This window comes from Centropristis striata, chromosome 8 (assembly GCF_030273125.1).
Source record: "Centropristis striata isolate RG_2023a ecotype Rhode Island chromosome 8, C.striata_1.0, whole genome shotgun sequence".
NCBI lineage: Eukaryota > Metazoa > Chordata > Actinopteri > Perciformes > Serranidae > Centropristis > Centropristis striata.
In genome coordinates this window covers 5,827,512-5,855,151 of record NC_081524.1, presented here as the reverse complement: position 1 = coordinate 5,855,151, position 27,640 = coordinate 5,827,512, and the positions used below count along the sequence as shown (strand labels likewise).

At 37.4% G+C, this 27,640-nt stretch overlaps 1 protein-coding gene across 2 annotated transcripts in view; it reads left to right on the top strand.

Moving 5' to 3' along the window:
- Nucleotides 1–26,047, top strand: part of fhl3a (four and a half LIM domains 3a) — a 52,685-nt gene extending 26,638 nt beyond the window's left edge. For both annotated transcript variants that reach the window (XM_059339546.1, XM_059339545.1), the window contains exons 2-6: nt 12,957–13,129; nt 15,707–15,881; nt 21,915–22,084; nt 22,655–22,841; nt 24,166–26,047. In XM_059339546.1, the coding sequence (XP_059195529.1) occupies nt 12,974–13,129; nt 15,707–15,881; nt 21,915–22,084; nt 22,655–22,841; nt 24,166–24,317 (840 nt within the window). In that variant the 5' untranslated portion in view covers nt 12,957–12,973 and the 3' untranslated portion in view covers nt 24,318–26,047. The remainder of the gene's footprint in view (nt 1–12,956; nt 13,130–15,706; nt 15,882–21,914; nt 22,085–22,654; nt 22,842–24,165) is intronic.
- Nucleotides 26,048–27,640: the final 1,593 nt, after the last annotated feature.

The following is a 27,640-nucleotide window of genomic DNA, read 5'->3' as shown; positions in this document are numbered from 1 at the left end:
TAAAAAAGACACAAAATTATTTTTAAAAAGACACAATTATTTAGAAAAAGGACACAAAATTATTTTAAAAAGACACAAAAATTTTTTTTTAAAAAGACACAATTACTGAAAAAAAGCACACAAGATTTTAAAAAAGACACAAAAATGACTGAAAAAACACTACCCAAAAAAGACACAAAATGACCAAAAAAGACACACAAAAAATAACCAAAAAAGACACAAAATGATTTTTAAAAAAAGACACAAGTATTTAGAAAAAGGACACAAAATTATTTGAAAAAGACACAACATTATTTATTTTTTTAAAAAGACACAATTACTGAAAAAAATCACACAAAATTTAAAGAAAGACACAAAAATTACTGAAAAAACACTACTTAAAAAAGACCCAAAATGACAAAAAAGAAACAAAATGACCAAAAAAAAAAGACACGAAATGACCCAAAATAACAGAAAAAAACTAAAATTACTTAAAAAAGAAACAAAATGACCAAAAAAGACACAAAATTACTTAAAAAAGACACAAAATAATTTTAAAAAGACACAAAATTACCAAAAAAGACACAAAATTACCAAAACAGACATGATTATATAAGTGTATAATATACTAATATATAATATTATTCAATATCCAGCTTTTGTGTTGTTTTATTGTGACCTGAGTGGTTCTGCACAGTTGTTCATGCACGTAATTAATCACGTTGACGTGATTTTTGCTTGTGGAGTGACTCGTCTCACAGAGAATGTGGATCTGGAAGCCTCTCCCAGAGGACTTGACCTCGGTTTCCAGTCCCTTGAAGAGAAACATGAATGTAATCCCTCTGACATTGTGTCATAAACATAAGTTCTGGACCATTAAAAAAGTCTCATGTAATTCATGCCTTTGCTTTTTCACATTAGTCACCAAATGGAAAAGTCTTTCACGGTCATGAGGCGCTGGAATAAATAAGATCAGACGTCTTCTCCATCAGGCTGCTTTCAAGTGGCCACTGGACTGAGACACAAATGAACTTTTGTGAAGTGTGTTTTTGACATTGTACTTTATTTTTGATACGCTCAACCAGGCCCTTAAATGATATACTTAAGTGTCCAGTGCTGTGCTTTTTCTACATCTCCAAGCCAGCCAAGGAGCTTTACTGTGTCTGGAAGACGTCCAGGCACCAGGCAGAAGGCAAAGTGATGGTATGTGTTTATCCAAACGCAGCCGTTTCACTTTTCCTCTAATTTGATTTAAGACTTGTCATTGGTTTAAGATCCTGCTCCAGCATTCATTTCCCTCTAAATGTCACCTTCTTCATTTTTTTTTCTCTCCCTTTCTGTCTTTTCTTGTCCCTCTGTTGTGTTTGATATCTCCTCCGTTCCTTCATCACTCCCTCTGGGACCAGTATAAAAGGAAGCAGTCCTGTGTACTTTAAGGGAACCTTTACAGCAACACACTCCGGCAGGGGTCTCAAACTCAAATTACCTGGGGGCTGCTGGAGGCAGTATCAAAATGACCAAAAAAAGATACAAAATTACTAAAAAAGACACAAAATGACTGAAAATACACTACTTAAAAAAGACACAAAATGACCAAAAAAGACACAAAATTACTGAAAAAAACTAAATTACTTTAAAAAGAAATAAATTGACCAAAAAAAGACACAAAATCACTAAAAAAGACACAAAATTACCAAAAAAAAGACACAGAATTACCAAAAGAGACACAAAATTATTTAAAAAAGACACAAAATTATTTAAAAAAGACACAAAATTATTTTAAAAAAGACATAATTACCAAAAAAAGACACAAAATCACCAAAAAAAAGTAATTAAAGGGACCTTCCACACACAACACGGTAAAGTGCCATTCATATAAAACTCACATTAAACTTTAATATCAAGGTGGGGGCCACAAAATATCGTCACGAGCCATACAATCCGGTGTGTGTGTGTGTGTATTTGCTGCCAACAGATCAAACAGTTAAAGGTGACTGAGAGCCCTTTGTAGCTGCTACTTTCTTAAAGTAAATCAGACAGTAAAATCCACACTTGTTAAAGTATCCACTTGGACATAAAGCAGCAGTCACAATGGGCCTATAAACAGAGCTAACAAATAGAGCAGTTGCTATTGAAGGGTTTCTTTCTCACTGCGTTTGCTTGCAGGACTCATTCTACAACCCAGCTGCAGCTTTTTGTAACATTTTCCACTTGGCAATAAACCAAAGGGTTTTTAAATCGTCTGCCAAGGCATCATTGGCAGAACGTGATGCTATTCCTGCCACCGTTTGGTCATGTTGTCTTATCAGGGTGGATACAGTCGCACCACTTCCGCTCTGTCACTTTATTTTATGTTGGAGATACGACATTCCCTGCAATATCATAACCACAAAATGTGTTTTTTTTGTTGTTGTTGGGTTTGTAAGGAGGAAAAAAACAGACTTGAGCTGTTGTCCCTTATTGACACGATGTCAACAAGCGACAACAACAACAGCTGCTTCGCTGACGTTTTATGGAAAATCCTCAAGATTTAGATTCAAATAAATCTTGATTCATTTTATTGTCGCGCTAAATATAACAAGACGGAAAAAAATAGGCCTGAAACTATTAAAAAAGACAGCAATGTGTCCTGGAAATAGCTGTGCTTTGTTGTGAGCCTACAGTTAGATGTTGTGTGTTGTCCTGTTTACCTTTTGTTGTTATGTACAGGACTGTGCAATTTTTTAGGCAGGTGTGAAAAAATGAAATGTTAATAGTTTATTTTTTATCAATTAACAAAATGCAAAATTACATTGTAGAAAGTGAGTGGACGGAAGAAAAATCTAAATCAAGTCAATATTTGGTGTGACAACCCTTTACCTTCAAACCAGCATCAATTCTTCTTGGCTTTTTTTCACACCGGCCTAAGATTTTTGCACAATACTGTAGGTAATATGTCAGTTTCAGATGCATTTTCACTTTCTGGAATACTCTGTTTGGTTCAAGTGATGGGTAGAGTGTGCAGGGAAAAAATGACAAAAAAAAAGACACAAAATGACCAAAAAAGACACAAAATTACCAAAAAAAGACACAAAGTGACTAAAATAACCCCACAAAATGACCCAAAAAAGACATGAAATGACCAAAAAAAGACACAAAATGACTAAAATAACCCTGCAAAATGACCCAAAAAAGACATGAAATGACCAAAAAGACTAAAACACATGAACACATGTGGAGACAGAGCTGACTTCTAAATGATTTGGCGACCCCCAGAAATCATCTTGCGACCCCAATTGGGGTCGGGACCCAAAGGTTGAGCATAGCTGCTCTAGTGTGAGGTAAAACATAATGGGTGTGAGAGACATTAGAGAAGAAGAGTTGTGTCTGACAATGTGTCATAAACATAAACAAGACACATAATTACTGAAAAAGACACAAAATGACCCAAAAAAGACACAAAATTACTAAAAAAGACACAAAATTACTAAAAAAAGACACAAAATTATTTTTAAAAAGACACAATTATTTAGAAAAAGGACACAAAATTATTTTAAAAAGACACAATATTATTTCAAAAAGACACAAAATTATTTTTTTTTAAAAAGACACAAAGACACAGACACAAAAAATCACATAAAATTTTTAAAAAGACACAAAAATGACTGAAAAAACACTACCCAAAAAAGACACAAAATGATCAAAAAAGACACAAAAAAATAACCAAAAAAGACACAAAATGATTTTTAAAAAGACGCAAGTATTTAGAAAAAGGACACAAAATTATTTATTTTTTTAAAAAGACACAATTACTGAAAAAAATCACACAAAATTTAAAGAAAGACACAAAAACGACTGAAAAAACACTACTTAAAAAAGACCCAAAATGACAAAAAAGAAACAAAATGACAAAAAAAAAGACAAAAAAAATGACCCAAAATAACAGAAAAAAAACGAAATTACTTAAAATAGTAGTAGTAAATAGTTGTCATTTTTCTTGTGCAGGACGCAGCCATCTGCCTGCTGCGGTCATGACGATCCCTCTCCTCTGTTGATGTAACATGATGTCAAGTGCTTTGTCTAGCATTAGCAAAATACACATTTTACAAGCAGAGTCTTCTAATGGGTGGCGGGGGGAGAGAGGGGGGGGGAGGGGGGGCTGGCAGGCTTGTTCCCAGCATGCCGTGCGGTCTGTTCGTTTGGAGTCAACCAGAGCGTAAGCAAAGTTTGGGCTGGGGATTAGCAGGCCGGAGTCTGTGGGACCGGACTGGACAGGGTATCTGCTAGCCCCTCGGTAACCAACCATGGCTATGTTGCCTGGCAACAGCATGCAGCATGGGCTGCTTGCTGGCATTGGTCTGTTGCTGTGTGGAGTCTCGCTATTGGCCCTGAACTTCTCCTCTTTATGCCAATCAGGGAGGGCTGTGATGACTAGAGGACGTAGCCTTGGCATTCCTCTGCTATCTTACAGTCGGATGTGTGAAAACAAATGATGTGTGAAACAATCCTCACCTGGGGAACAAACTACCTGTAGATCTGAGGTCTGCCCAAACGCTCAGCTCCTTTAAATCAGGACTTAAAACACTATTGTACTCTTAACTTTAACACTTATCTGCTGTACTCTACTGCCCTTACTTTTTAACTACGCAATGTTTGAGTTGTGCTTTTTATTATTTTATCTATTTTCTTATCCTGCTGTAATCCTGCTGTAATGTAATTTTGTGTCATTTTTTGGTAATTTTGTGTCTGTTTTTGGTAATTTTGTGTCTTTTTTTTTATAATTTTATGTCTTTTTTTAACAATCTTGTGTCTTTTTTGGGGGGTAATTTTGTGTCTTTTTTTAGTAATTTTGTGTCTTTTTGGGGTAATTTTTAGTATTTTTCTAATAATTTTGTGTCTTTTTTACTAATTTTGTGTCTTTTTTAATAATTTTGTGTCTTTTGGGGTCGTTTTGTCTCTTTTTTTTAAGTAATTTAAGTTCTTTTCTGTCATTTTGTGTCTTTTTTAGTAAGTTTGTGTCTTTTTGTTTGGTCATTTTGTGTATTTTTTAAGATTTTTTTTTTTTTTCCTGTCATTTTGTGTCTTTTTTTGGTCATTTTGATACTGCCTCCTGCAGCCCCCAGGTAATTTGAGTTTGAGACCCCTGCTTTAAACACAACACAAAAAGCCAATATATTGTGTCCAGAAAAAAACTATCGTGTCTATTTTTATATATCAAACGATAAGTCGACATAGTAATTATCTTGACAGGCCTATAAATGACTTGTTCTGAGTACAAAATAAAGTGTTTCTGCTGCACCAGCAGAGAAATGTCACTATAAACACCAGATGCCACAACTCTGGTATACTGAAAAATACAGCAAGCTTTCTCCAGCAGCGATAGGCTTAATCTACATTGAATGAGCTCCTTTGGCAAGGGCTTAACTGTAATGGACATTTTTACATAAAAGTCCTGCACTCTGGCTTTAAGTAAGTGATAATACCTAACAAGTTCCATGATTGTAATGGATGATGGAGGGCTAAGAACCAGCCAACATCAGGGTATTATCCGGCTTATGCTGCCATGGCAACATGCCAACAAAGTGCCATATGTAATCAGAAAAATGAGTCGTACACATACAACAACATTTTGAACTTGCTTTTCTGTTTTGAAGAAATAACAAATGATGGTTCCCTTAGCCTCAGATGTTTCTGTGAACAACACACTGAGGATTTTGGTTTTCATTAAGCCTCAGTGGTAAGGGCTTAAATTATAACGTTTGTCCGTAGGGAAAAGGAATAACCACAGCAAATTTGTCCATCTGTTTTTGAAATACTTTTTTATTTTTTATTTTGGTCAAACAGACTGATCATCAGAAAGTCATTATGAAGAAAGTCCCTTCATGCAGCAATTACAGCCTCGCAAGGGTTAAAACAAAAATCATTTCTGCAGAGTCAAAAAGCTGCATTTAATATACATTTCAGTCTCTCTTTTTCAGATGAAAAATATTTAATGTATGCCTATATTAAACAGAGATCCCTGCTATGATTAAACTCAGTAGAATATTTCTGGACCATTGTCCTGTGTGGAGGCAGCGGTGATTTCCTTGAAGCCCACATTTTTCCCAGGGGGCTGAATTCAGTCACTGCTCTGGTATTTGGGAACGTTCTTAAGCCAGAGTTAGGGTTCTTAGTCACCGGGTTCTGGACATGAAGGAGATGGACCTCTGCTGGGAAGTTGGCATATACAGTAGCACATCCAAAGCCCTGTGAGAACCGGAGTTCATTGTGACCCAGATCCTTTCTCTTCTCTTCTCTTCTCTTCTCTTCTCTTCTCTTCTCTTCTCTTCTCTTCTACCCTATACTGCAAAAAAAGAAAAGTTGGGTGAACTCAAAATTTCAAGGCAACAAACTTCGATAACATTTTAAGTTGGACAATTAAACTAAATATTTTAACTTTTGTTTTTGAGTTTGCTCAACTCTGAATTCAGATTTTTGTCAACTCAACTGTAAGTTGTACTAACTTATGATTGCTTATGATGATACATTGTAATAACTTTTAATCCTTACTTCTGCAATGTGCTGAATTGGCACGATTGTCAGCTAATGTTGCAACCACAATTTTGAGTTAGCATTGATATGCTAACGGCTACTCTTGTAGCTGTAACAAGCAGCGCCGCTAGCATCAGTTGGCCGCTAGCATGAGTTATCCGCTAGCATCAGTTAGCCGCTAGCATGAGTTAGCTGCTAGTATCAGTTAGCCGCTAGTATCAGTTAGCCGCTAGCATCAGTTAGCCGCTAGCTTTCGCTAATGACCGAATTTCACCGCTTTCCCGCATTTCACAACAAAGAAATAAGAGTTATCAGAACTATTGTCCCTTGTTTTGAACCCCAACTTAAAGATATAAGTAACAACAACTCACAAACTTGTTTTTGAGCAGACAACTGGCTTCCTTTGTTGTGCTAACTTACATTATTGCCCTAAATGTCAGTAATTTATATTTCCAAGTTTTACCAACTTTAATCACTATTTTAGGCCAAAAAATACAAGTTGGCTTTCTTGCAGTCTCTTCTCTTCTCTTCTCTTCTCTTCTCTTCTCTTCTCTTCTCTTCAATTTGCAATTTGTGGTTTTTGGGTCACGTCTTAGTCCATCACCCCCGGGGTCAGTGCACTGACGTCATGCCTCTCTCTGTGGGAGTCTGTGTGTGCCATCAGGAGTTCATTTCAGGCTCTGCATCGGCCACTCACACACTGATACTCCAACTGAATCTCTGGAAATAGAAACGCTAAAAAATCTGGATGTCAAAACAAGCCTTTCTTCTGATTTTTTAAGGTAATACATATTTATGTATCAGGCTTTGTGATCTTTACAATCGAGCGCAACGTTCCCATCTGTGCTTTAGTGAGTTCTCCATTACTTAATTTAACCCTCTGGAGCACGACTCCTTCATGACGTCACAACATAAAAACAAAGCAACATGGAGCCCTGCTGTCAGCTTTTCTCTAAAGTTTTGGCTTTTTCCAGAAGTTTCCATGTCGAATTAAATGCAATAACCCTTTTTTAGCTAAGGTAAAAAAAAAAAAAAACACTTTGAAGTGTATTAACATGATTTTACTTTTTAGATTTTTCTAAAATGCTTTGTGCATTTAGCATTTGTAATGCAATCTTTTGTGTTTTTTTTGTGGGTTTTTTTTGTAATTTTTGTGTGTTTTTGGTTTGTTTTTCATGTTTTACGTGTGTTTTTTGTAATTTCTTTGTGTTTTTTGTATTTTTATTGTGTTTTTGGTGTATTTTGGTCTGTTTTGAGTGTGTTTTTTTGTGTATTTTTTTTCATTTTGTGTGTGTTTTTGGTTTGTTTTTCATGTTTTATGTGTTTTACGTGTTTTTTGTCATTTTTTTGTGTTTTCGTGTGGGATTTTTTGTGTCCAAAATGTTGATCCAGTAAGTCAAAATGAAAGAATAATCAGGTCATATAGGTGAGGTTGTGCTGAAAACAATGATACCAACACATCATGGTAAAGATTTTTAAGTGGTTTATACAGGCAGAATGAAAAGGAGTCAAAAACCGACAAAATAGCCCCAAACTCCAAAGGGTAAAGTCATGTGAATGCTTCGACTTCTAAGGATTAACTTGATTGCTGGCAAACAACAGCTGAAATAATAATGCACCCAGGGAAATACACCCTGAGTGATCCACCTCAGGTACGGGGACGTTGGCTAGTTAGACATCTGTGTTTGAGATGTTTCATGACCTACTTTCTGCAGCCTTTTAGTACACGGATATGTGGATGATACATATGAAATTCAGGGAGGGCAATAAACAGCTGTCTGATTTGCTTTGGAAATTAAATCTGACATCAGACGTCATACTACTGGCCTCCCGGCTTTGTGAGTCATGCCTCGTCTCGTTCTCTTTACCTGGCAGGCGAAGGCAGCACATACCTACCTAGCACTGCAGATAACATTAAGGTCAAAGTGCTCATTTTCAGCTCTTTACTTTGTTGATCTAATCTTGAGGTTGTGGTTCTGTGGGCTGATGGCAACGTCTGACAAATGGTGCGTCACGTGCACAGAAATGTATGTTAAAAACGCAGAATTGCAAGTTCAGCACCTTGCTGTACATTACACACACTACAAAAAAAGAAAAGTTGGGTGAACTCAAAATTTCAAGGCAACAAACTTCGATAAAATTTTAAGTTGGACAATTAAACCAAATATTTTAAGTTTTGTTTTGGAGTTTGCCCAACTCTGAATTTCTCTGGCACGATTGTAGCGACGCTATGAATGTTAGCTAATGTTGTGACCACAATTTTGAGTTAGCATTGATACGCTAATGGCTACTCTTGTAGCTGTAACAAGCAGCACGGCCAGCATCAGTTAGCCGCTAGCATCAGTTAGCCGCTAGCATCAGTTAGCCGCTAGCTTTCGCTAATGACCGAATTTCACAACAAAGAAATAAGAGTTAGCAGAACTATTGTCCCTTGTTTTGAACCTCAACTTAAAGATATAAGTAACAACAACTCACAAACTTGTTTTTGAGCAGACAACTGGCTTCCTTTGTTGTGCTAACTTACATTATTGCCCTAAATGTCAGTAATTTATATTTCCAAGTTTTACCAAATTAAATCACTGTTTTAGGCCAAGAAATACAAGTTGGCTTTTTTGCAGTGCAGGCAGTACAACCACAGCTGTTTATTCTGAAAGTTTGCCATAACCTCCAGATGGATGCTATAATATGAGACAGCAGATACTAAAGATGTATCCATTCGGTCATCGGATAAAGAGATCTGGCAGTCTAATGATGCGAGCCAGTGTACACACATGGCTGCAGGGCTGTCGAGCATTTTCACTTTCTAATTTCCGTCTTAAATGGGACCTATTATGGCTTTTTTTTTATTTTCTGTCATATTATGTTCCAATGTCAGATGTTCCTACTTAAACCGCTGAAGTTCAGGAGATTTTGGTTCAAATTTGTCAACTTCCTCTGCATTCATTTCTGTCTCTGTTTAGCATCTTTCAGTCTGTCCTTACATCACATGCATGGCTCCTTTTACCCCACACAAACTTGGCTTTCAGTCAGATTTTTCATTTTATTTTAATTAACAAAATATAAAGCCGCCAAAGCAAAAGACACAGGTTTCTATGGATATTTTTTTGACCATTTATACACACAAAAACAGCAGAAATAATAATAAATAACAAAACTACAAAACAGTTTATTTGCATGTAAATTAAAAATAGTAATAGGTTTCATTGTAGAAAGAAAATTCACATTTTAAAAATGGTCTAGAAACATAAATGGCACACTGTGTTAAAGCTCATATGATGCACTTTCAACTGGCTTTCTCAGCTTGTCTACATATCATGTATAAATAAAGTTATTACTGTAAATAAAACATGCTCAGTGTATTTTCAATAAATAGATGGACTCCAGAGGGTTAAAGTGGTGAATCTGCAAGAAAAAAGTTGCTTTTTTCCCACTTTTTTCTCGTGAATCTGCGACTTTTTTCGCCCAGATTTACCACTTTAAACCTCTTAAATCTGCGACTTTTTTTCTTGTAGGTCTGCCACTTTAATCTGGTAAATTTGCAACTTGCAACTCAAAATATTACCTGAAGATACCAAATATAGTTCTTTGCCCGATGAAGGGTTAAAGTCGTGGAAAGGTGGTGAGAGTGTCTCACCACTTTGAGGAAATGATGCAGTGTTAGCAGAAAGCCTGTCACTGAGCTGAATATGAAGACTGAGAGCAGGTGAAGTCTGTTGGATCTTGACTTTCTCACCCCGACTCATTAAGAGCTTTTGTCTCGCAAACGGCTGAGACAGATGAAACATGAGAGTCTGGGACTAATGTTTTCTTTGATGATGGATCCTGTGTGATTTGGCTTTTAGTCTTTGTTCCCTTTTCTGTGTCACACTGTGTAGTCTCTGTGTGTGTGTGTGTGTGTGTGTGTGTGTGTGTGTGTGTGTGTGTTCTTGTATTTCCTACATAGTGAGGACCGGAACACATTAATAACCAACAGAGTGAGGACATTTTTGAGAAGTGAGGACATTTCGGCCGGTCCTCACTTCTTTAAAGGCTTTTTTGAGAGTTTAGACTTTGTTTTAGGGTTAAAGGTTACAATTAGGTTTATGTTATTAGGGTTAGGGTCGGGCATTTAGTTGTGATGGTGAAGGTTAAGTTAAGGGTTAGGGTAAGGGGCTAGGAATTCACTATTCCAATGAGGGCCCTCACAAAGATAGAAGTATAAAGATATAGTGAAAATGTCCTTTGTTTTCATCTTTGTCAACTTTTTTCATACATAATGAAGATGGATAAGACAAAGGAAATAAAGGCAAAATTTACTGTGACCTCTTTTAATCTCCCACCCAACAAATACCCCATTACAAAAAACTAAAACTAATAAAAACTAAACTAAAACTGAAGCATTTCAAAAAATAAATACTAAACTAAAACTAGCACTCTAAAAAAACTAATTAAAACTAACTGGATTTGAAAACAAAAAATCACAACAAAATCAAAACTAAAACTAATGAAAAATCCAAAACACTTATAACCTTGCTAGTATATTCACTATTCCAATGAGGGTCCTCACAAAGATAGAAGCACAAGAATGTAAGTGTGTGTGTGTGTGTGTGTGTGTGTGTGTGTGTGTGTTTGCGTGCTTTATGTATAAGCCTTTATGCACTTAGGTGGACATTTTTGTGTGTGTGGGTGTAAGACAGGCAGCACAGGGCCAGTTTGCAGTTTGATTGATTATTATATCAGAGGTGATTATTATTACTGGGTGGTGGGAATGAATCGCCAGCAGAGCGCCCTGCCAGAGGGCTGTATCACTTATCACTGGGCTTTTCTCCAGCCATGCTGTAATGCTTTGGCAACCTGATATTGTTGCCATAATGCTCTCACAATATTATTCTGTCACTTTGTTGTGTGCTCAGTCATGATCAAGGGGCCTATTGCACAGTAAAAACCATGTACTCTGACAGTATTCACCCTGCATCTCTATACTGCAGTTGTGTCTTTCTGCTGACAGGAAGCCACTTTTTAGGGAGTCATGTTCAAACAGCTTTAAGTGTCTGCACTTTTGACACATGCACAATAACTTCATGGGGTTTCTGTATCTGTTGGTGGTCCACGCTGTACATGCAAATATATTCTTTCCTCATAAATATTTACAGGTGTGTATGATGTGTGGGCTTCACATGCAAGGATACACTGCTGTATTCCCACTTAGTCATGAGAGAGGTTGCTCAGTGCTTTAACCCTCTGGAGTCCAACTTTCAAGAAGTTTCCATGTTCAATTTAATGCATCAACCAAATGCATTTTTGGGCAATAGTAAAAAAAAACACCTCAAAGTGTATTAACATTTTACTTTTTTTTGCAGAGATTTTTCTAATTTAGCTTTGTGCATTTAGCATTAAGTAATGCAATCTTTTGGGTTAGGGTTAGGGTTAGGGTTTTTTTTTTGTAATTTCTTTATTTTTTTTATGTGTGTTTTTTGTAATTTTTGTGTGTTTTTTGTATTTTTATTGTGTTTTTGGTCTGTTTTGAGTGTGTTTGTATGTGTTTTTTGTAATTTTATGTGTTTTACATGTGTGTTTTTTTGTAATTTCTTTGTGTTTTTTGTAATTTTGTGTGTGTTTTTGGTTTGTTTTTCATGTGTTGTGTTTTACATGTGTTTTTTGTAATTTCTTTGTTTTTAATGTGTTTTTTGTCATTTTTGTGTGTTTTTTGTATTTTTATTGTGTTTTTGGTCTGTTTTGAGTGTGTTTGTATGTGTTTTTTTGTAATTTTGTTTGTGTTTTTGGTTTTGTTTTTCACATTTTTTGTGTTTTTGTGTGGGTTTTTTGTGTTCAAAATGTTGATCCAGTAAGTCAAAATGAAAAAATAATCAGGTCATATAGGTGAGGTTGTGCTGAAAATAATGCTACCAACACGTCATGGTAAAGATTTTTAAGTGGTTTGTACAGGCAGAATGAAAAGGAGTCAAAAACCGACAAAACAGCCCCAAACTCCAAAGGGTTAAGTCATGTGAATGCTTCGACTTCTAAGGATTAATCTTTATGTTGCAGATTTTGCGCGGTTGACAGCGACAGGAAAAGGAGTTTGGTAGTTACGGAGAGAAAGCAAAGTGACAGCTCGCTCTCTTGTCCCCTCCCTCTGCATCCACCACACTTTCATCACACAGCAATAAAAGTTAATAGGCATTTTGTGTCGCTCTCTCTCTCTCTCTCTCTCTCTCTCTCTCTCTCTCTCTCTTTTTCCACTTGCTCCCACTTGCACAGCGTGTTTTGTTTGAGCTCAACTCCATCGTTGGTACAAGCCAAAGTATTTACAGCGTAAATACTGGCAGTGAAAGCCTTTACTGAGCCGGAATAGGTGACTGAATCCCTTTTCCCTCCTTTTTTTTCAGCTGTTGTCACTTTGTCCTCACCTCTCTTGGATTTGTTGGCATTTGTATGGGGTTTTTTTTTAATGTTGCTGACCTGAGTGTCTCCTTTCTGTGTTTCAGGATTGCAGAAACTTACAATGGCTGACAGTTTTGACTGTGACAACTGCAAGGAGTCCTTGTATGGCCGCAAGTACATCCAGTCTGACGACAGTCCGTACTGCATCCCCTGTTACGACAGCCTCTTCTCAAACACATGCGATGAGTGCAAAGAGTTGATCGGGCATGACGCAAGGGTGAGGCATTCATTTTGACATGATCGGACATGCAATCGTTTATCTGCTGCACAACAGTAACAAGTGGAGTACATGTGTACAGAATTTAATTTACAACAAAACTTTTTAGATTTGATTTCAGGTCATTAAATTGTAATAAAAAATAGGGCCGTGACTAGACGCATTTTAATCGCACTTGTTTTTGCACCGCGGAACGTTTCTCACTGGATGAGTTTCAGGAGGACCGATTATACTGGAGCACCAACTAGCGTTGATGAGTTCAGACAACAGCAAACCACAGTGAACATGAAGGAAGAAGCTGATGAGAGCGCTTTGGTTGGCCCCGTGGATGATGGGACATTTAGTTATGTTTTGTTGCCATCTCCGTTAGTTTTGTAGTTATGCACAAAAAATATTTGTGGTTCAGGTAACCAAATTTTATTCCGGGAGGGGTGACAGCCGTTCCTGGTTTCAAAACAATTCAAAATGATATACAAGTCATGTTATTGGTTGTACTTGAAGCAATACGATTTATGCAAAATCACAGTAACGATATTAACAAGAAAATCCAAAAATGCACAGTTGTGGTCTTGACCGGTCTTGAAATAAAATCCAGAGTCCGCTTTGTCCAAGACCGAGTAAAAATGCAGTCGATTTCGATTTTACAAGACCTTCAAAAAGTGGTCTTGAGACCGATTTCAAGTACTACAACACTGGAGAAATACACACAGTTTATTAAGAAACTGCTTTTAAATGAGCCACCAGGATTTCTGTAAGGTTGTGATGTCACAATATAGGTCTAAAAGTGCTGCTACAGTAAATCCCTGCTGCAATGATGGTGCAGAGACTCCAAGAACGCAAATGCAGAAGACCCAGATATACTGACCAATCAGAGCAGACTAGGCTTTTTTGAAAGCGGGGCTTAAAGAGACAGGCACTAAAACAGCGTTTCAGACAGATGGTGAGTACAGGATTTTATAGACAGACAGTATGAGAAATATAATGTATTTTTTTAACATTTAAGCCCCTTTAAAAGAAAAGAAAAAACTTTAATCCCAGTACTTAAACATTTCTGGTAACATTTGATTTTTTGGAATAAATGCACTAGAATGAGCCGTACATATGGTCTTATGTTTCCACCCTGTGAGCCTCATATCAACAGTTTAAACAAAGATAAAGCACATCAAACATTTGCCCTAATTAGGGTTTAAGCCATTTTTTACCATGTTTTGACATGGCCTTGGATATCCCAAACAGAAGTTATATCATGTTAATCACTCATAATTCATGCTAAATGAGGCGTGTTCTATATATTTTGTGTGGCAAGACATAGTAAAGGCTAATTTAGCATGCAATTATACAGGCAATTTCCACTAAGTCCACATAAGCCAACAGGCTAATTTTGTCTAAGATTGTAAAAATGCAGCATGAGGGAACGTCTCCCTCCTCCTCCCCACAATCAAGTTAAATGTAATCTTCCCTTAATGGAAAACACTAACATGAAGTGGATCATTTAAGTCGTACGCTACTTAGCTGCTGCTACAGAGCGGGGCATGCTGCAGGCTGAGCAGTTTGCTTTGTTAAGTAGGCCAACGAGTTATCAACACCCTCATGGGCAGTGGGTGATAAATAAAGCTAGCATTTTCTTGGCTCAGTGCCCTTCAGCCAATCAAGTCAACATCATTGTGAGACTTTTTTTTTTTTAATAGAAGCTCACAAGTACAGTACACAGTCACGTACACACAGAGGAGCCGTGTACTTGTTGCTGACTACACTCTAAAAAAATGACACTGGCTCAACTTAAAAAAAAACAATTTGCATTAATCTTTTTAAGTTATTCCAACTACGACATTATTGAGTATTTCCAATGAGACTTTTATATCTGGACTAACTCAACATGGTCTCACAGGAATCCGTGAAATAGCCACGGATTCGCTTAACTCAAAATCCGTGGTATAGCCACGGAATCACTCAAATTTCTGTGAAACTGATACAGATTTAGAAATGTGATCAAAATCCGTTTTTATGCAGAAACTAAGTCAAAATATTGATTTTTTTCACTAAAAATGAGAGAACTGTCTGCCATGTTTTTTGTTCTGACCGCTGGGACCTTGAAAGTCACGTGACTTGGAACAAACTATAACTTGTATTGTAGCGAAATCTGTGTCGTTTTTTTGTCAAAAATGGTCAAATTTTATAATGCCTAAATGTGCTCAAAATGGTCAATTATAGGCTGCTGATTCGTATAGTAGTATAGTTTGTCCAAAAATAGTGAAAAAACACCATATTGCAGGATGTCCAAAAATGACCCTCCAAAAAAAAAAAAAAAGGTCATATTGTAGCATCGCTTTTGTCGAAGATGGTCAAATTTTAAAACCCCTAATAAAGGTTAAAATTGGTCAATTATGGTCAGTTGATACGTATAGTAGTATAATTTTTGTCCAAAAATAGTGGAAAAACACCATATTACAGGATGTCCAAAAATGACCCTCCAAGACGCCCTTTAAAACTGTCTAATGTGAGCATAAATTGTGATGACCTCATTATAATGAAGCTCTTGAACTGACCTGCGTTTCCTCCCTGTTGCTCTGCTGCCAGGAGCTCTTCTACGAGGACCGACACTACCACGAGCACTGCTTCCGCTGTTTCCGCTGCGACCGCTCGCTGGCCGACGAGCCGTTCACCAGCCAGGACGAGGCGCTGCTCTGCAACGACTGCTACTGTAACGAGTTCTCCTCCAAATGCGTCGCCTGCGACAAAGTCGTCATGCCAGGTAAAGGTGAAAGACATTTGTGCATCGAGGAATCCTGATGTTGAGATTTTATTCTCTTTCTGTTTGTGACTGCTTTTAAAACGATTTAGTGCTTTTTCTGTAACATGAACTAGCTCTGCTTAGCATATTTGCTCAATTTAAAGTAGGCCCCTATTAATGACCTCATTTAGTAAATGTTTAGTAACATTTTGTGTCTTTTTTTGATCATTTTGTGGTCAATTTGTGTCTTTTTTGGTCACTTTGTGTCTTTTTGGGTCATTTTGTGTCTTTTTTTGATCATTTTGTGGTCAATTTGTGTCTTTTTTGGTCACTTTGTGTCTTTTTGGGTCATTTTGTGTCTTTTTTGGTCAATTTGTGTCTTTTTTGGTCAATTTGTGTCTTTTTGTGGTCATTTTTTGTCTTTTTGTGGTCAATTCGAGTCCTTTTTTGCTTAATTATATGTAATTTTTTGGTCATTTTGTGTCTTTTTTTGATCATTTTGTGGTTAATTTGTGTCTATTTGGTCATTTTGTTTCCTTTTTTAGTCATTTTGTGTCTTTTTTTGATCATTTTGTGGTCAATTTGTGTCTTTTTTGGACACTTTGTGTCTTTTTGGGTCATTTTGTGTCTTTTTTGGTCAATTTGTGTCTTTTTGTGGTCATTTTGTGGTCAATATGAGTCCTTTTTTGCTTAATTTTATGTCATTTTTTGGTCATTTTGTGTCTTTTTTTGATCGTTTTGTGTTATTTTGTGGTCAATTTGATTCTTTTTTGGGTAATTTTGTGTCTTTTCTGACAAATCCCAAAGTATCAAGTTATTACTTTCCAAGGAGTCTCTGGCTTGAAGCTGACTGTTACACACTCAGGAGGTCAGAATGGACCTTTAAACTGATAGCAAGGACTTAGATTAAAAGTAACAATAAAATATAAAAAACATATATAACTGCACGAACAGAGAGATGTTTTAGTTGTTGTCTGCTTCATTACTTGTCCAAAATTCGTCATATCAACTGAGATTGAAATGAAAGTGGGAGCGACATGTAAAATACCTTGTGTGTAATGCATTTGACAGCGTTATGGCACTTCACTCAGCCACTAAGCATTAGTCTCGTTGTCCCGCATGTTATTTTCCATGTAGTATACAAATTCAAATTTCAAGATAGAAAGGCAAATGACTTTGGAAAATGATGACATGGCAGACTCCAGGAAGCAGGGACAAATACAAAAGTATAAAGCAACAGATCAAGCAGATATACAAAGGAAATAGGGCTTTTTAGAAAAAAGAAAGAGACGGAGGCGATTGAGCAGCAGCCAGTGCTGAATGTAACGCAGTAATTGCCAGTCTGCTTGACTTGTTGTGTGTAAGCCAGATCCCCAGGGCTGGTGGGCTGCCAGCAGACTGATGATAACAGGAGATAAGCAAGTTATTCCTGCAGCCGACACAGCCCTCATAAAGCTGCAAATGTTTCCAGGAAGAGTTTGACATTCCCTTTTATTTCCACTGCAGCTAATCTGGTGTTTTCTTATGAAGATCACACATTTGCATGGCAAGTTTTAGTGTAAGTTATGCTCAGTCAGTCACCTTGAGAAGGAAAAATACTCCTAGAAAGTGATCTTGAATCTTGCACCCAACACATAGCCAATTACAAAAAAAACTGAAACTAATCTAAACTAAACTAAAGCTAAGCATTTTTGAAAAATAAAAAATAAACTAAAACTAGCAAACACACTCTAAAAACAAATAAAAGCATTTTCGTCTCCCTGACGCTTTGCCATTTTTCCATTAGCTCTGTGTTTCTGTTGTTAGGTGAGGTTACCGCTAGGTGAGGTTACCGCTAGGTGAGGTTACCTCTAGGTGAGGTTACTGCTAGGTGAGGTTACCTCTAGGAGAGGTTACCGCTAGGTGAGGTTACCTCTAGGTGAGGTTACCGCTAGGTGAGGTTACCTCTAGGAGAGGTTACTGCCAGGTGAGGTTACCTCTAGGTGAGGTTACCTCTAGGAGAGGTTACTGCTAGGTGAGGTTACCGCTAGGTGAGGTTACCTCTAGGTGAGGTTACCGCTAGGTGAGGTTACCGCTAGGTGAGGTTACCACTAGGTGAGGTTACCGCTAGGTGAGGTTACCTCTAGGAACGGTTACTGCCAGGTGAGGTTACCTCTAGGTGAGGTTACCTCTAGGTGAGGTTATCGCTAGGTGAGGTTACCTCTAGGTGAGGTTACCTCTAGGAGAGGTTACTGCTAGGTGAGGTTACCGCTAGGTGAGGTTACCTCTAGGTGAGGTTACCGCTAGGTGAGGTTACCTCTAGGAGAGATTACTGCCAGGTGAGGTTACCTCTAGGTGAGGTTACCTCTAGGAGAGGTTACCGCTAGGTGAGGTTACCGCTAGGTGAGGTTACCTCTAGGTGAGGTTACCGCTAGGTGAGGTTACCGCTAGGTGAGGTTACCTCTAGGTGAGGTTACCTCTAGGTGAGGTTACCGATAGGTGAGGTTACCTCTAGGTGAGGTTACCTCTAGGTGAGGTTACCGCTAGGTGAGGTTACCTCTAGGTGAGGTTACCGCTAGGTGAGGTTACCTCTAGGTGAGGTTACCTCTAGGTGAGGTTACCGCTAGGTGAGGTTACCGCTAGGTGAGGTTACCTCTAGGTGAGGTTACCTCTAGGTGAGGTTACCGCTAGGTGAGGTTACCACAAGGTGAGGTTACCTGTGTATACTGCAGGAGGGATGTTACACATGTCCTTATTCTCACGATATAGCTTTTATTTTTAAAGATCTTGAATCTTGCACCCAACACATAGCCAATTACAAAAAAACTAAAACTAATCAAAACTAAACTAAAAGCTAAGCATTTTCAAAAAGTAAAAACTAAACTAAAACTAGCAAACTCACTCTAAAAACAAATTAAAACTAACTAGAAAGTGATCAGATTAAAGACATATTAACAAGGAACGCTCCTGGGATTTAGTCCTACTGCAAACCAAGGTTTTTATAGTTGGCGAAAACTACACTGAAAAAAAGAGATTTTTTGGCCCTGTAATTATTATTTCAATCATCTATATAAATTCTACAAAGAAATACGAATTCAGTGGATAAACCAAAGGAAATAAAGGCAAAACTTATTATAACCTCTTTGAATCTTGCAACCAACACATAGCCAATTACAAAAAACTAAAACTAATACAAACTAAACTAAAGCTAAGCTTTTTTTAAAAATAAAAACTAAACTAAAACTAGCAAACTCACTCCAAAAATGAATTAAAACTAACTGAATTTGAAAACAAAAATTAAATTAAAACTCAAACTAATGAAAAATCCAAAACTGTTATAACCTTGCTACAAACTCTTCACCGTGTCATTTAAGATTGTGACTACAAATCTAGATAGTGTTCCCTCTCCTCCGACTATAGAATTAACAGCTATCATATAAAAATATGCTCACCCTCAAACACAGACACACACACTTGTCTTTGTTTAATATCAGGACGCTCGGCTGAAGTGGTTCAGGAGGAGAGAGAAGCTTAACACAAACGCCATGTAAATGATTTCTCTTAAGATCATTTGCTTAGAAAGTTTTCTGCAGTGCTTCCTCTTCCACTATGTTGCCATGACAACGGATTTCTTCTTCATTCGAGTTTTTTCTTTTTTTTTCATATATATCTTTATTGGGTTGTCAGGACATAATACATAATCAGTAAGAATACAATTCACCCATTTTTCCCCCTTTTAGGCATCCTACAGTATATTACACCAATTTTATCATTTCAAATTGCTTTTAAAGCTTTTCTTTTTGGAATGCTTGTGAAATAATTTTTAATTCCCAATTAAATAAAAAAAAAACTTTATGATTATTTTGTGGTCAATTTGATGGTCATTTAATGTATTTTTTTGGTCATTTTGTGGGGTTTTTTGGTCATTTTGTGTCTTTTCTGGTCATTTTGTGTCTTTTTTGATCATTTTGTTTCCTTTTTTTAGTCATTGTGTGTCTTTTTTGTCATTTTGTTTATTTTTTGTGCCATTTTGTGTCTTTTTTGTCATTTTGTGTCTTTGTGGTCATTTTTTATCATTCAGTGGTCAATTTTTGTCCTTTTTTGCTTAATTTTATGTAATTTTTTGGTCATCTTGTGTCTTTTTTTGATCATTTTGTGGTCAATTTGATTCTTTTTTGGGTAAATTTGTGTCTTTTCTGACAAATCCCAAAGTAGCAAGTTATTACTTTCCAAGGAGTCTCTGACTTGAAGCTGACTTTTTTATTATTATTATTATTATTCACTTTTTATTGAGGATTTTTTTAAACATTTTATACAGAACAAAGAACAGGAACAGTTTTGTGTCTTTTTTTGTCATTTTGTTTCTTTTTTTGGGCCATTTTGTGTCTTTTTTTGATCATTCTGTGGTCAATTTGATTCTGGCTTTTTTTTTTATTCACTTTTTATTGAGGAATTTTTAACATTTTATACAGAACAAAGAACAGGACAGTTTTGTGTCTTTTTTTTGGTCATTTTGTGTCTTTTTTGGTCAATTTGTGTCTTTTTGTGGTCATTTTTTGTCATTTTGTGGTCAATTTGAGTCTTTGGAATGCTTGTGAAATAATTTTTATTCCATTTATCAAATACTGAAACCTAACTGCTCATATTGTGCTCCTTGAGCCACTGTAATTCCCGTAAGCTTATAACCTGGAATGTTTTTGCAGGGGATTTTCAGTTTTTGACTAGAGAACAGCGCAGCACACAGCCTGCAGCAGGGAAACGTTAATGCAAAATGTCGTTCCCACACAAACCGCTGCGTCACTATAGGATAAACCAAGCAGCATAATAAAAAACTCAACAGCCAGGGAACAGAAGATGGATTGGTTGGGGACACGCAGGGGAAAAAATGGCATTATCCCTCTCTGTGAGGCCTGCAGCCATGTTTCCAGCAGCGGGGAAGAAGTGTGGGACCTGTGGTGTTATGATTGAAAATAAAATAAATCTTAGTGAAACAAAATTAGTTTTATATGCCTTCAGGCAACTGAAGTGTATCATGTCATAGTTCAATAAAATTACCACCAAAAGACACCAAAATGGCTTAACAATCCTATGAAGGATGGTAAAAGTCTGCAGAAAAAAAGTCTGCTCTGCTTTCTGCCATTCTTTCCATCCTACTTACTCTTTTTCTTTCTTTAACTTAAGGGTGTTAATGCTAATGTTTGAACTAATCTCAAGTACAGATGTGTGTCTGTTTTGGGTGTAAAATTATGGATTAATGGACTAAATGATGAAATAAAGATAAAGTGTAATTCTATGTTAGTTTTCAAGAAGACTTTAACCCTTTATCAGGCAAAGAACTATATTTGGTAACTTCAGGTAATATTTCGAGAAAAGAGTTGCAAATTTACTAGATTAAAGTGGCAAATCTACAAGGAAAAAAAGTCGCAGATTTAAGAGATTTAAAGTGGCAAATCTGCGCAAAGAAAGTCGCAGATTTACGAGAAAAAAGTGGGAAAAAAATACTTTTTTCTCCCAGATTCACCACTTTAACCCTTAATAGTGCACTAATTGAAAATTTCCACCCTAGAGAATATTGGAGGGTATTACATACTGCCAGAATGTGTAAAAAAAAAAAAAACAATTGAATTTCGGAGAGAAAGGTTGTTTTTTTTTCCACTTTTTTCTTGTGGATCTGCAACTTTTTTCGCGCAGATTTGCCACTTTAATCTAGTAAATTTGCAACTTTTTTCTCGAAATATTACCTGAAGTTACCAAATATAGTTCTTTGCCTGATAAAGGGTTAAAGTCTATAATTATCAAGGGTTATAATGAATTTGATTGAATTTGATTTTTCAGTTTAAGCTATCATTGTTTTGTAACAATGTGAATTATTCAGTTAATGTAATGTATATAATGTATACATGTTGATGGTACAGGAGAGGCAAAAATAAGCCTTTAGTGGGGCTTCAGCCTATTCCTTTTTCTGTTGCTGTCTGATGGATTCTTTTGTAAAAACATGATTTTATTTTATTTGTTTTTGTTTTTTTGTAACCGAAATAGAGCATTCATTCATTCCTTCTGTGTCTGCTCCGCCAGGTACGAGGAAGCTGGAGTATGCCGGCTCCACGTGGCACGAGGGCTGCTTCATCTGTCACAGCTGCGAACAGCCGATCGGCTCCAAGTCCTTCATCCCCGACAAGGACGAACACTACTGCGTGTCCTGCTACGAGGACAAGTTCGCCCCGCGCTGCACGCGCTGTAAAAAGGTCAATATAACGATCGAAAGAATTACCACAGACCCTTTTTGATCATTTTTAGGTCAATTTGATGGTCATTTAATGTCTTTTTTTGGTCATTTTGTGTCTTTTCTGGTCATTTTGTGTCTTTTTTTGATAATTTTGTGGTCAATTTGTGTGTTTTTGGTCATTTTGGGTCTTTTTCTGGTCATTTTGGGTCTTTTTTTGTCTTTTTTTTTGTCATTTTTTGATCATTTTGTGGTCAATTTGTGTCTTTTTTGGTCATTTTGTGTCTTTGTTTAGTCATTTTGTGTCTTTTTTGGTCAATTTGTGTCTTTTTGTGGTCATTTTGAGTATATAAAGCAGTTTCTTGCCTCCATGACTAAAGCTGTCTAGTATTATGTTACAGAGATACACAGGTTCAAATAAAAAGGGGGAAACAATTGAGAACACGTTCTGCACATGATGATGAATCTCACCCGAGTACCACCAGAAATCATTCAAACATGTGAAACACGAGAGAGATTTATCCTGGTGATGCATTCTAATAAGTGGATTTGAATGATCTCCATTGTGACCTTTGACCCCTCTCATTTTCAGACCCTGGCTAAAGGTGGTGTGACCTATCGGGACGAGCCGTGGCACAAGGAGTGTTTTGTGTGCACCAGCTGTAAGACGCAGCTGGCGGGTCAACACTTCACCTCCCGAGACGAGAACCCGTACTGCCTCAAGTGCTTCGGCAGCCTCTACGCCAAGAAGTGTGAAGCCTGCAGCAAACCAATCACAGGCAAGATTACAGCACTATCCTCTGCCTGATAACATTGATTTGTTCTGCCTTAGTTGCTACTTTTTATTATTGGGTTGGAGTTAAAGGCTAAAAAAATACTATTATCGGGCAAAGAACCATATTTGGTAACTTCAGTGGACATCAAAAATGGGGAGCTACGCCTCTCAACAGTGTTTGGAATAAATAAATAAAAAATAACGGAGTTAGGTAATGACGTTTACAATAACAAAAAAAGACACAAAATGACTAAAAAAAGAAACAAAATGACCAAAAAAAGACACAAAATGACCAAAAAAAGACACAAAATTACAAAAAAGACACAAAATGACGGTCTGGTATCTACAGCCGTTTCTTAGCCCTGTTTTAGGGATCCAATCACAGAACCGGGAGGGACGGCAAGACGATGACGCGTACTACTCGGCAGACGGAAGCTTGTAGTTTTGTAGTTTTCTAACGGATCCAACATGGCTACAAGCAGACGCGAAACTCTCTTTAGCTGTAGACGGCGTTTTAAATAGTTTAGAACGAAAGTTTATTTTAAAAGAAGAACAAAGTTTGACTTTACACTCCTGTTTCACCACCAAAAAGGATGTTTTAGCCTTGCTTCCGACAGGATTTGGCCAAAACCTAATCTACCAACTAGCCCCGCTACCGCTCACTGCTGTAACCACGGTGATCTGGCTACGAGCCGGGGGACAGCGGAGCCGCCCAGAGACCCCCAGCAGCTCGTCTATTGACCATAAAATCAGTGGATGTGTGTGGCTGAATGACATGAGGGGGAATAAGGCGTAAAAATAAATAATCTTGCAGAAAGCGAGGACTGGAGAAGCAAAGCAGCAGCAACATTCTCTCTCTCTCACACACACACACACACACACACACACACACACACACACACCAACACTGCCGGTAGACTGTGAGCTGAAACTACGGAGCAGCCAGAGTCAGAACATGCTGCAGAAAAACGTTGCAGAAGCAGAATTGAGCATTTTAGTCTCAAAGTAGCGATGGGCTAGTCTGGCTATGTAAACATCAATTTCTGTCACTCTACATACGTCATCTGGTATAACTGATACGATTGGCTAGGGCTATGTACAGACGCTTATGATAGACATTTGTAGCGCCCAATAAACGGCTCTGGAGGATCGTAAACCACACCTCCTCTACGGAGAAATGAATTGCTGGTTTCCACACTAGATCTCATTTGTGATTAGTCTAGCGTTAGCCAGGCTATGTTTTGATGCACATATTTTTTGCAATTTCAGTCTGAATTCAAAGCTCAACACACCGTTTAATCTCTGTCTCGTTGCTCTTCTGCTCCTAGGTTTTGGAGGAGGGAAGTACATCTCATTCGAGGACCGCCAGTGGCACCAGCCATGCTTCACCTGCTCCCAGTGCTCTGCCTCACTGGTGGGCGCCGGCTTTTTCCCCGACGGCGACAGGATCCTGTGCCGCGACTGCAACAGCAACCTATAGAGCGGCCCCTTTTACCACACTCTCACTCTTCCTTTGACTTACCTTTCACCCTCCGTCACAGCATTTCAAGAACCCCGAGTCCTTACCGAGGAAGGTAACGCAGGCTAACAAATGCTGCCTCTCAGGTTGTTTTTATATAAAGAGATCAGACCATCGTGGTTCCTATCCGAGCCCCATTTTCATGCAGGAGCTAGTGCTGCAATGTTTCCATGAACAACCACAAAGAGTTCCTCTTCAACCAAAAAGTTAATGATTTTGTGAAACAAAGTTTATTGAGTGCCTTAAGAATAACATTACTTTAAATGTTATGTACTATTGAACCAAAGAAACGCAAAATGCGAGTCACTTTGCAAAGAAAATCCATCATATTTTATATCTATATATATATAAAAAGTTGAACCTGGTCTCACAGGAATCCGTGAAATAGCCACGGATTCGCCTCACTCAAAATCTGTGGAATAGCCACGGAATCACTCAAATTTCCGTGAAACTGACACGGATTTCGCTACAATGCAAGTTAATGACAGTCATATCCCGTGGCTATTCCATGGATATTTAATCCTATTGGTTTGTTCCAAGTCACGTGACTTTCAAGGTCCCGGCGGTCAGAATAAAAAACATGCCGGACAGTTCTCTCATTTTTAGTGAAAAAATCAATATTTTGACTTAGTTTCTGCATAAAAATGGATTTTGATTACATTTCTAGTGAGAAATATATGTTTTATTTTCTAAATATTCACTCAGTGAATGTACATAATCACTTTGTATGTTGGAATAGAGAAATCCGTGTCAGTTTCACGGAAATTTGAGCGAATCCATGGCTATTCCACGGATTTTGAGTTAAGTGAATCCGTGGCTATTTCACGGATTCCTGTGAGACCAGGTTGTAAAAGTTGTCACTTCAGGTATAGAGGTCAGGCTCTGGAGAGAAGACACAAAACACTGATAAAGTCTAGTATGTAAACTTTACAGTCTGTATTTCAGCGTATGGTGGAGGTACTGTTTTAATGCTCTTATAACTGCAGTTTTAAGCATTTTAATTGTCAGAAAGTTTAAAAAAAACAAGAAGAAAATGTATAAAAACTTTGCTGGTTATGCTTTCAGTGAGGTAATCAATTTCTGGTAGTTATGATCAATAAAGTCATTTGCACTTTTTATATGATATTCTCCTGCTACCATGTTATGTGCACATAAAAACACAACTTAAAAAAAAACATGGCACACAGACCACTTTTTTGTCATGTATCTGCTTTTGTTGAACTTTGCAATGACACTTATTTTTTACAAGTTTCATCTTATTTCTGTCTTTTTTTTCATTTGTTGTAATGAATCTTTCTTTTTATTTGTATCACCGTCGCTCAAAGAGCCAGCATTTATAACCCAAAAGAAGCTGAAATGAAATGAAATGCAATGTGTATTGCAGGAGTATGCATGTTTGATTTGCGTCGATAATTATTTTGTTGCTGTTAACGCTGTTTTTGTTTTACATTGTTAGTTTGATACATGTATGTGAAAATTTGTTTTTAAAAAAACAACACCTATATTTCACTATTTCAGCTTTGATGCTGGTGAGTCAGAGTTGGCAAATATGCTTTATAAGATGGAAAATATGGCATTGAGGAGATAACAGTATGAACTTACTGTAAAAAACAAAAAAAAGATAATTGATCCGGCTAAATGCTACATGGTTAGTTTTATTTGTGAAGTCTTATTAAATAAATTTACACTGACTGATGTTTGATGGGCAGTTTTTATATTCTGTGTGTGTTTGTGGTGGAACATCCATTACTAGTTTATGAGGTCATAGCTTTCTGTGGACTTGTGTTTACTGTCTCGGCCGGAGAAAACCCTTCTGATGTTTGAAAAGTCTTTCTAGGAAAGATGTGAGAGCGAGTGCACCGGGGGAAGGGCATAAAAGTGTATGAGAAAGTGTTAGAGAGAGAAACCATGTGTGTGTAATAAAAGAGAGTAAAAAGTGTGTGTGTGTCTGTGTGTCTGTGTGTCTGTGTGTGTGTGTGTGTGTGTGTGTGTGTGTGTGTGTGTGTGTGTGTGTGTGTGTGTGTGTGTGTGTTCTTGTCCTTCCTACATAGTGAGGACCGGAACACATTTTTAGCCAACAGAGTGAGGACATTTTTGCAAAGTGGGGACATTTAAAGGCCTTTTTGAGATTTCAGACTTTGTTTTAAGGGTTAAAGGTTACACGATAATGATAATTAACTGAAACTGTATTGCGTGGTTACAAAAGTAACTAAAATTATAATGAAAATGGCCTTCGTTTTCATCTTTGTCAACTTTTTTCATACTTCATGAAGATGATAAGACAAAGGAAATAAAGGCAAAATTTAGTGTGACCTCTTTCAACAAATACCCCATTACAAAAAACTAAAACTAATAAAAACTAAACTAAAACTAGCAAACACACTAAACACTAAAACTAATTAAAACTAACTGAATTTGAAAACAAAAAATCACAACAAAATTAAAACTAAAACTAATGAAAAATCCAAAACTATTATAATCTTGCAAGGGAATTCACTGTTGCAATGAGGGTCCTCACAAAGATAGAAGTACAAGAGTGTGTGTGTATGTGTGTGTGTATATATATATATATATATACATATATATATATATATGTGTGTGTGTGTGTGTGTGTGTGTGGCTGTATGTTTTAGATATCTGTAGAGAGACAGAGAAAAAGGGAGAGTGAGTTAGTAGATCTGTGTATCCGTGTTTGTGTGTGTGTGTGTGTGTGTCTGAATGTGCACCGTTGTTTATGCTGAGTCGACTGTTTCATCGCCTTGATGAAGCACACATACACAGACCGCCAGATACACTCTCCTGTCGACATTGGTGAAATGTCCTCCTCCCTGCCTGCGTTTCAGATTTTTTCACCAAAAAAGGAAATGGAAAACTCGTAGCTGCATGGGGGAGGGAGGGGGGGAGGGAGGGGGGCTGACTGGTGGTGGAAGTGGGAGAAGAAAAAAAGTGTGGGAGAAAGAAAGAAAGAGAGGGAGGGAGGATGTTCACATCTGGAGTTGCTCCATGGCACTTTCACTGGGGGGGTCAGCTCCACACACGGCCCCCTCTGGATTTATTGTAAGAAGGAGCCGGGCGGGGAGGTGGCGGCCAGCGGAGGGGTCAGAGGAAGAGCTGCAGAGATGTTAACTGTATCATGTGGTACATGCACTCTACAAACAGGTTCAACTTTAACAGCTATGAGTTTTAAAGCATCCTGTCCTGAGGTCTTTATGATATTCAGCAACACAAAATGACCATAAAAGACACAGAAGACACAAAATGACCAAAAAAGACACAAAATGACA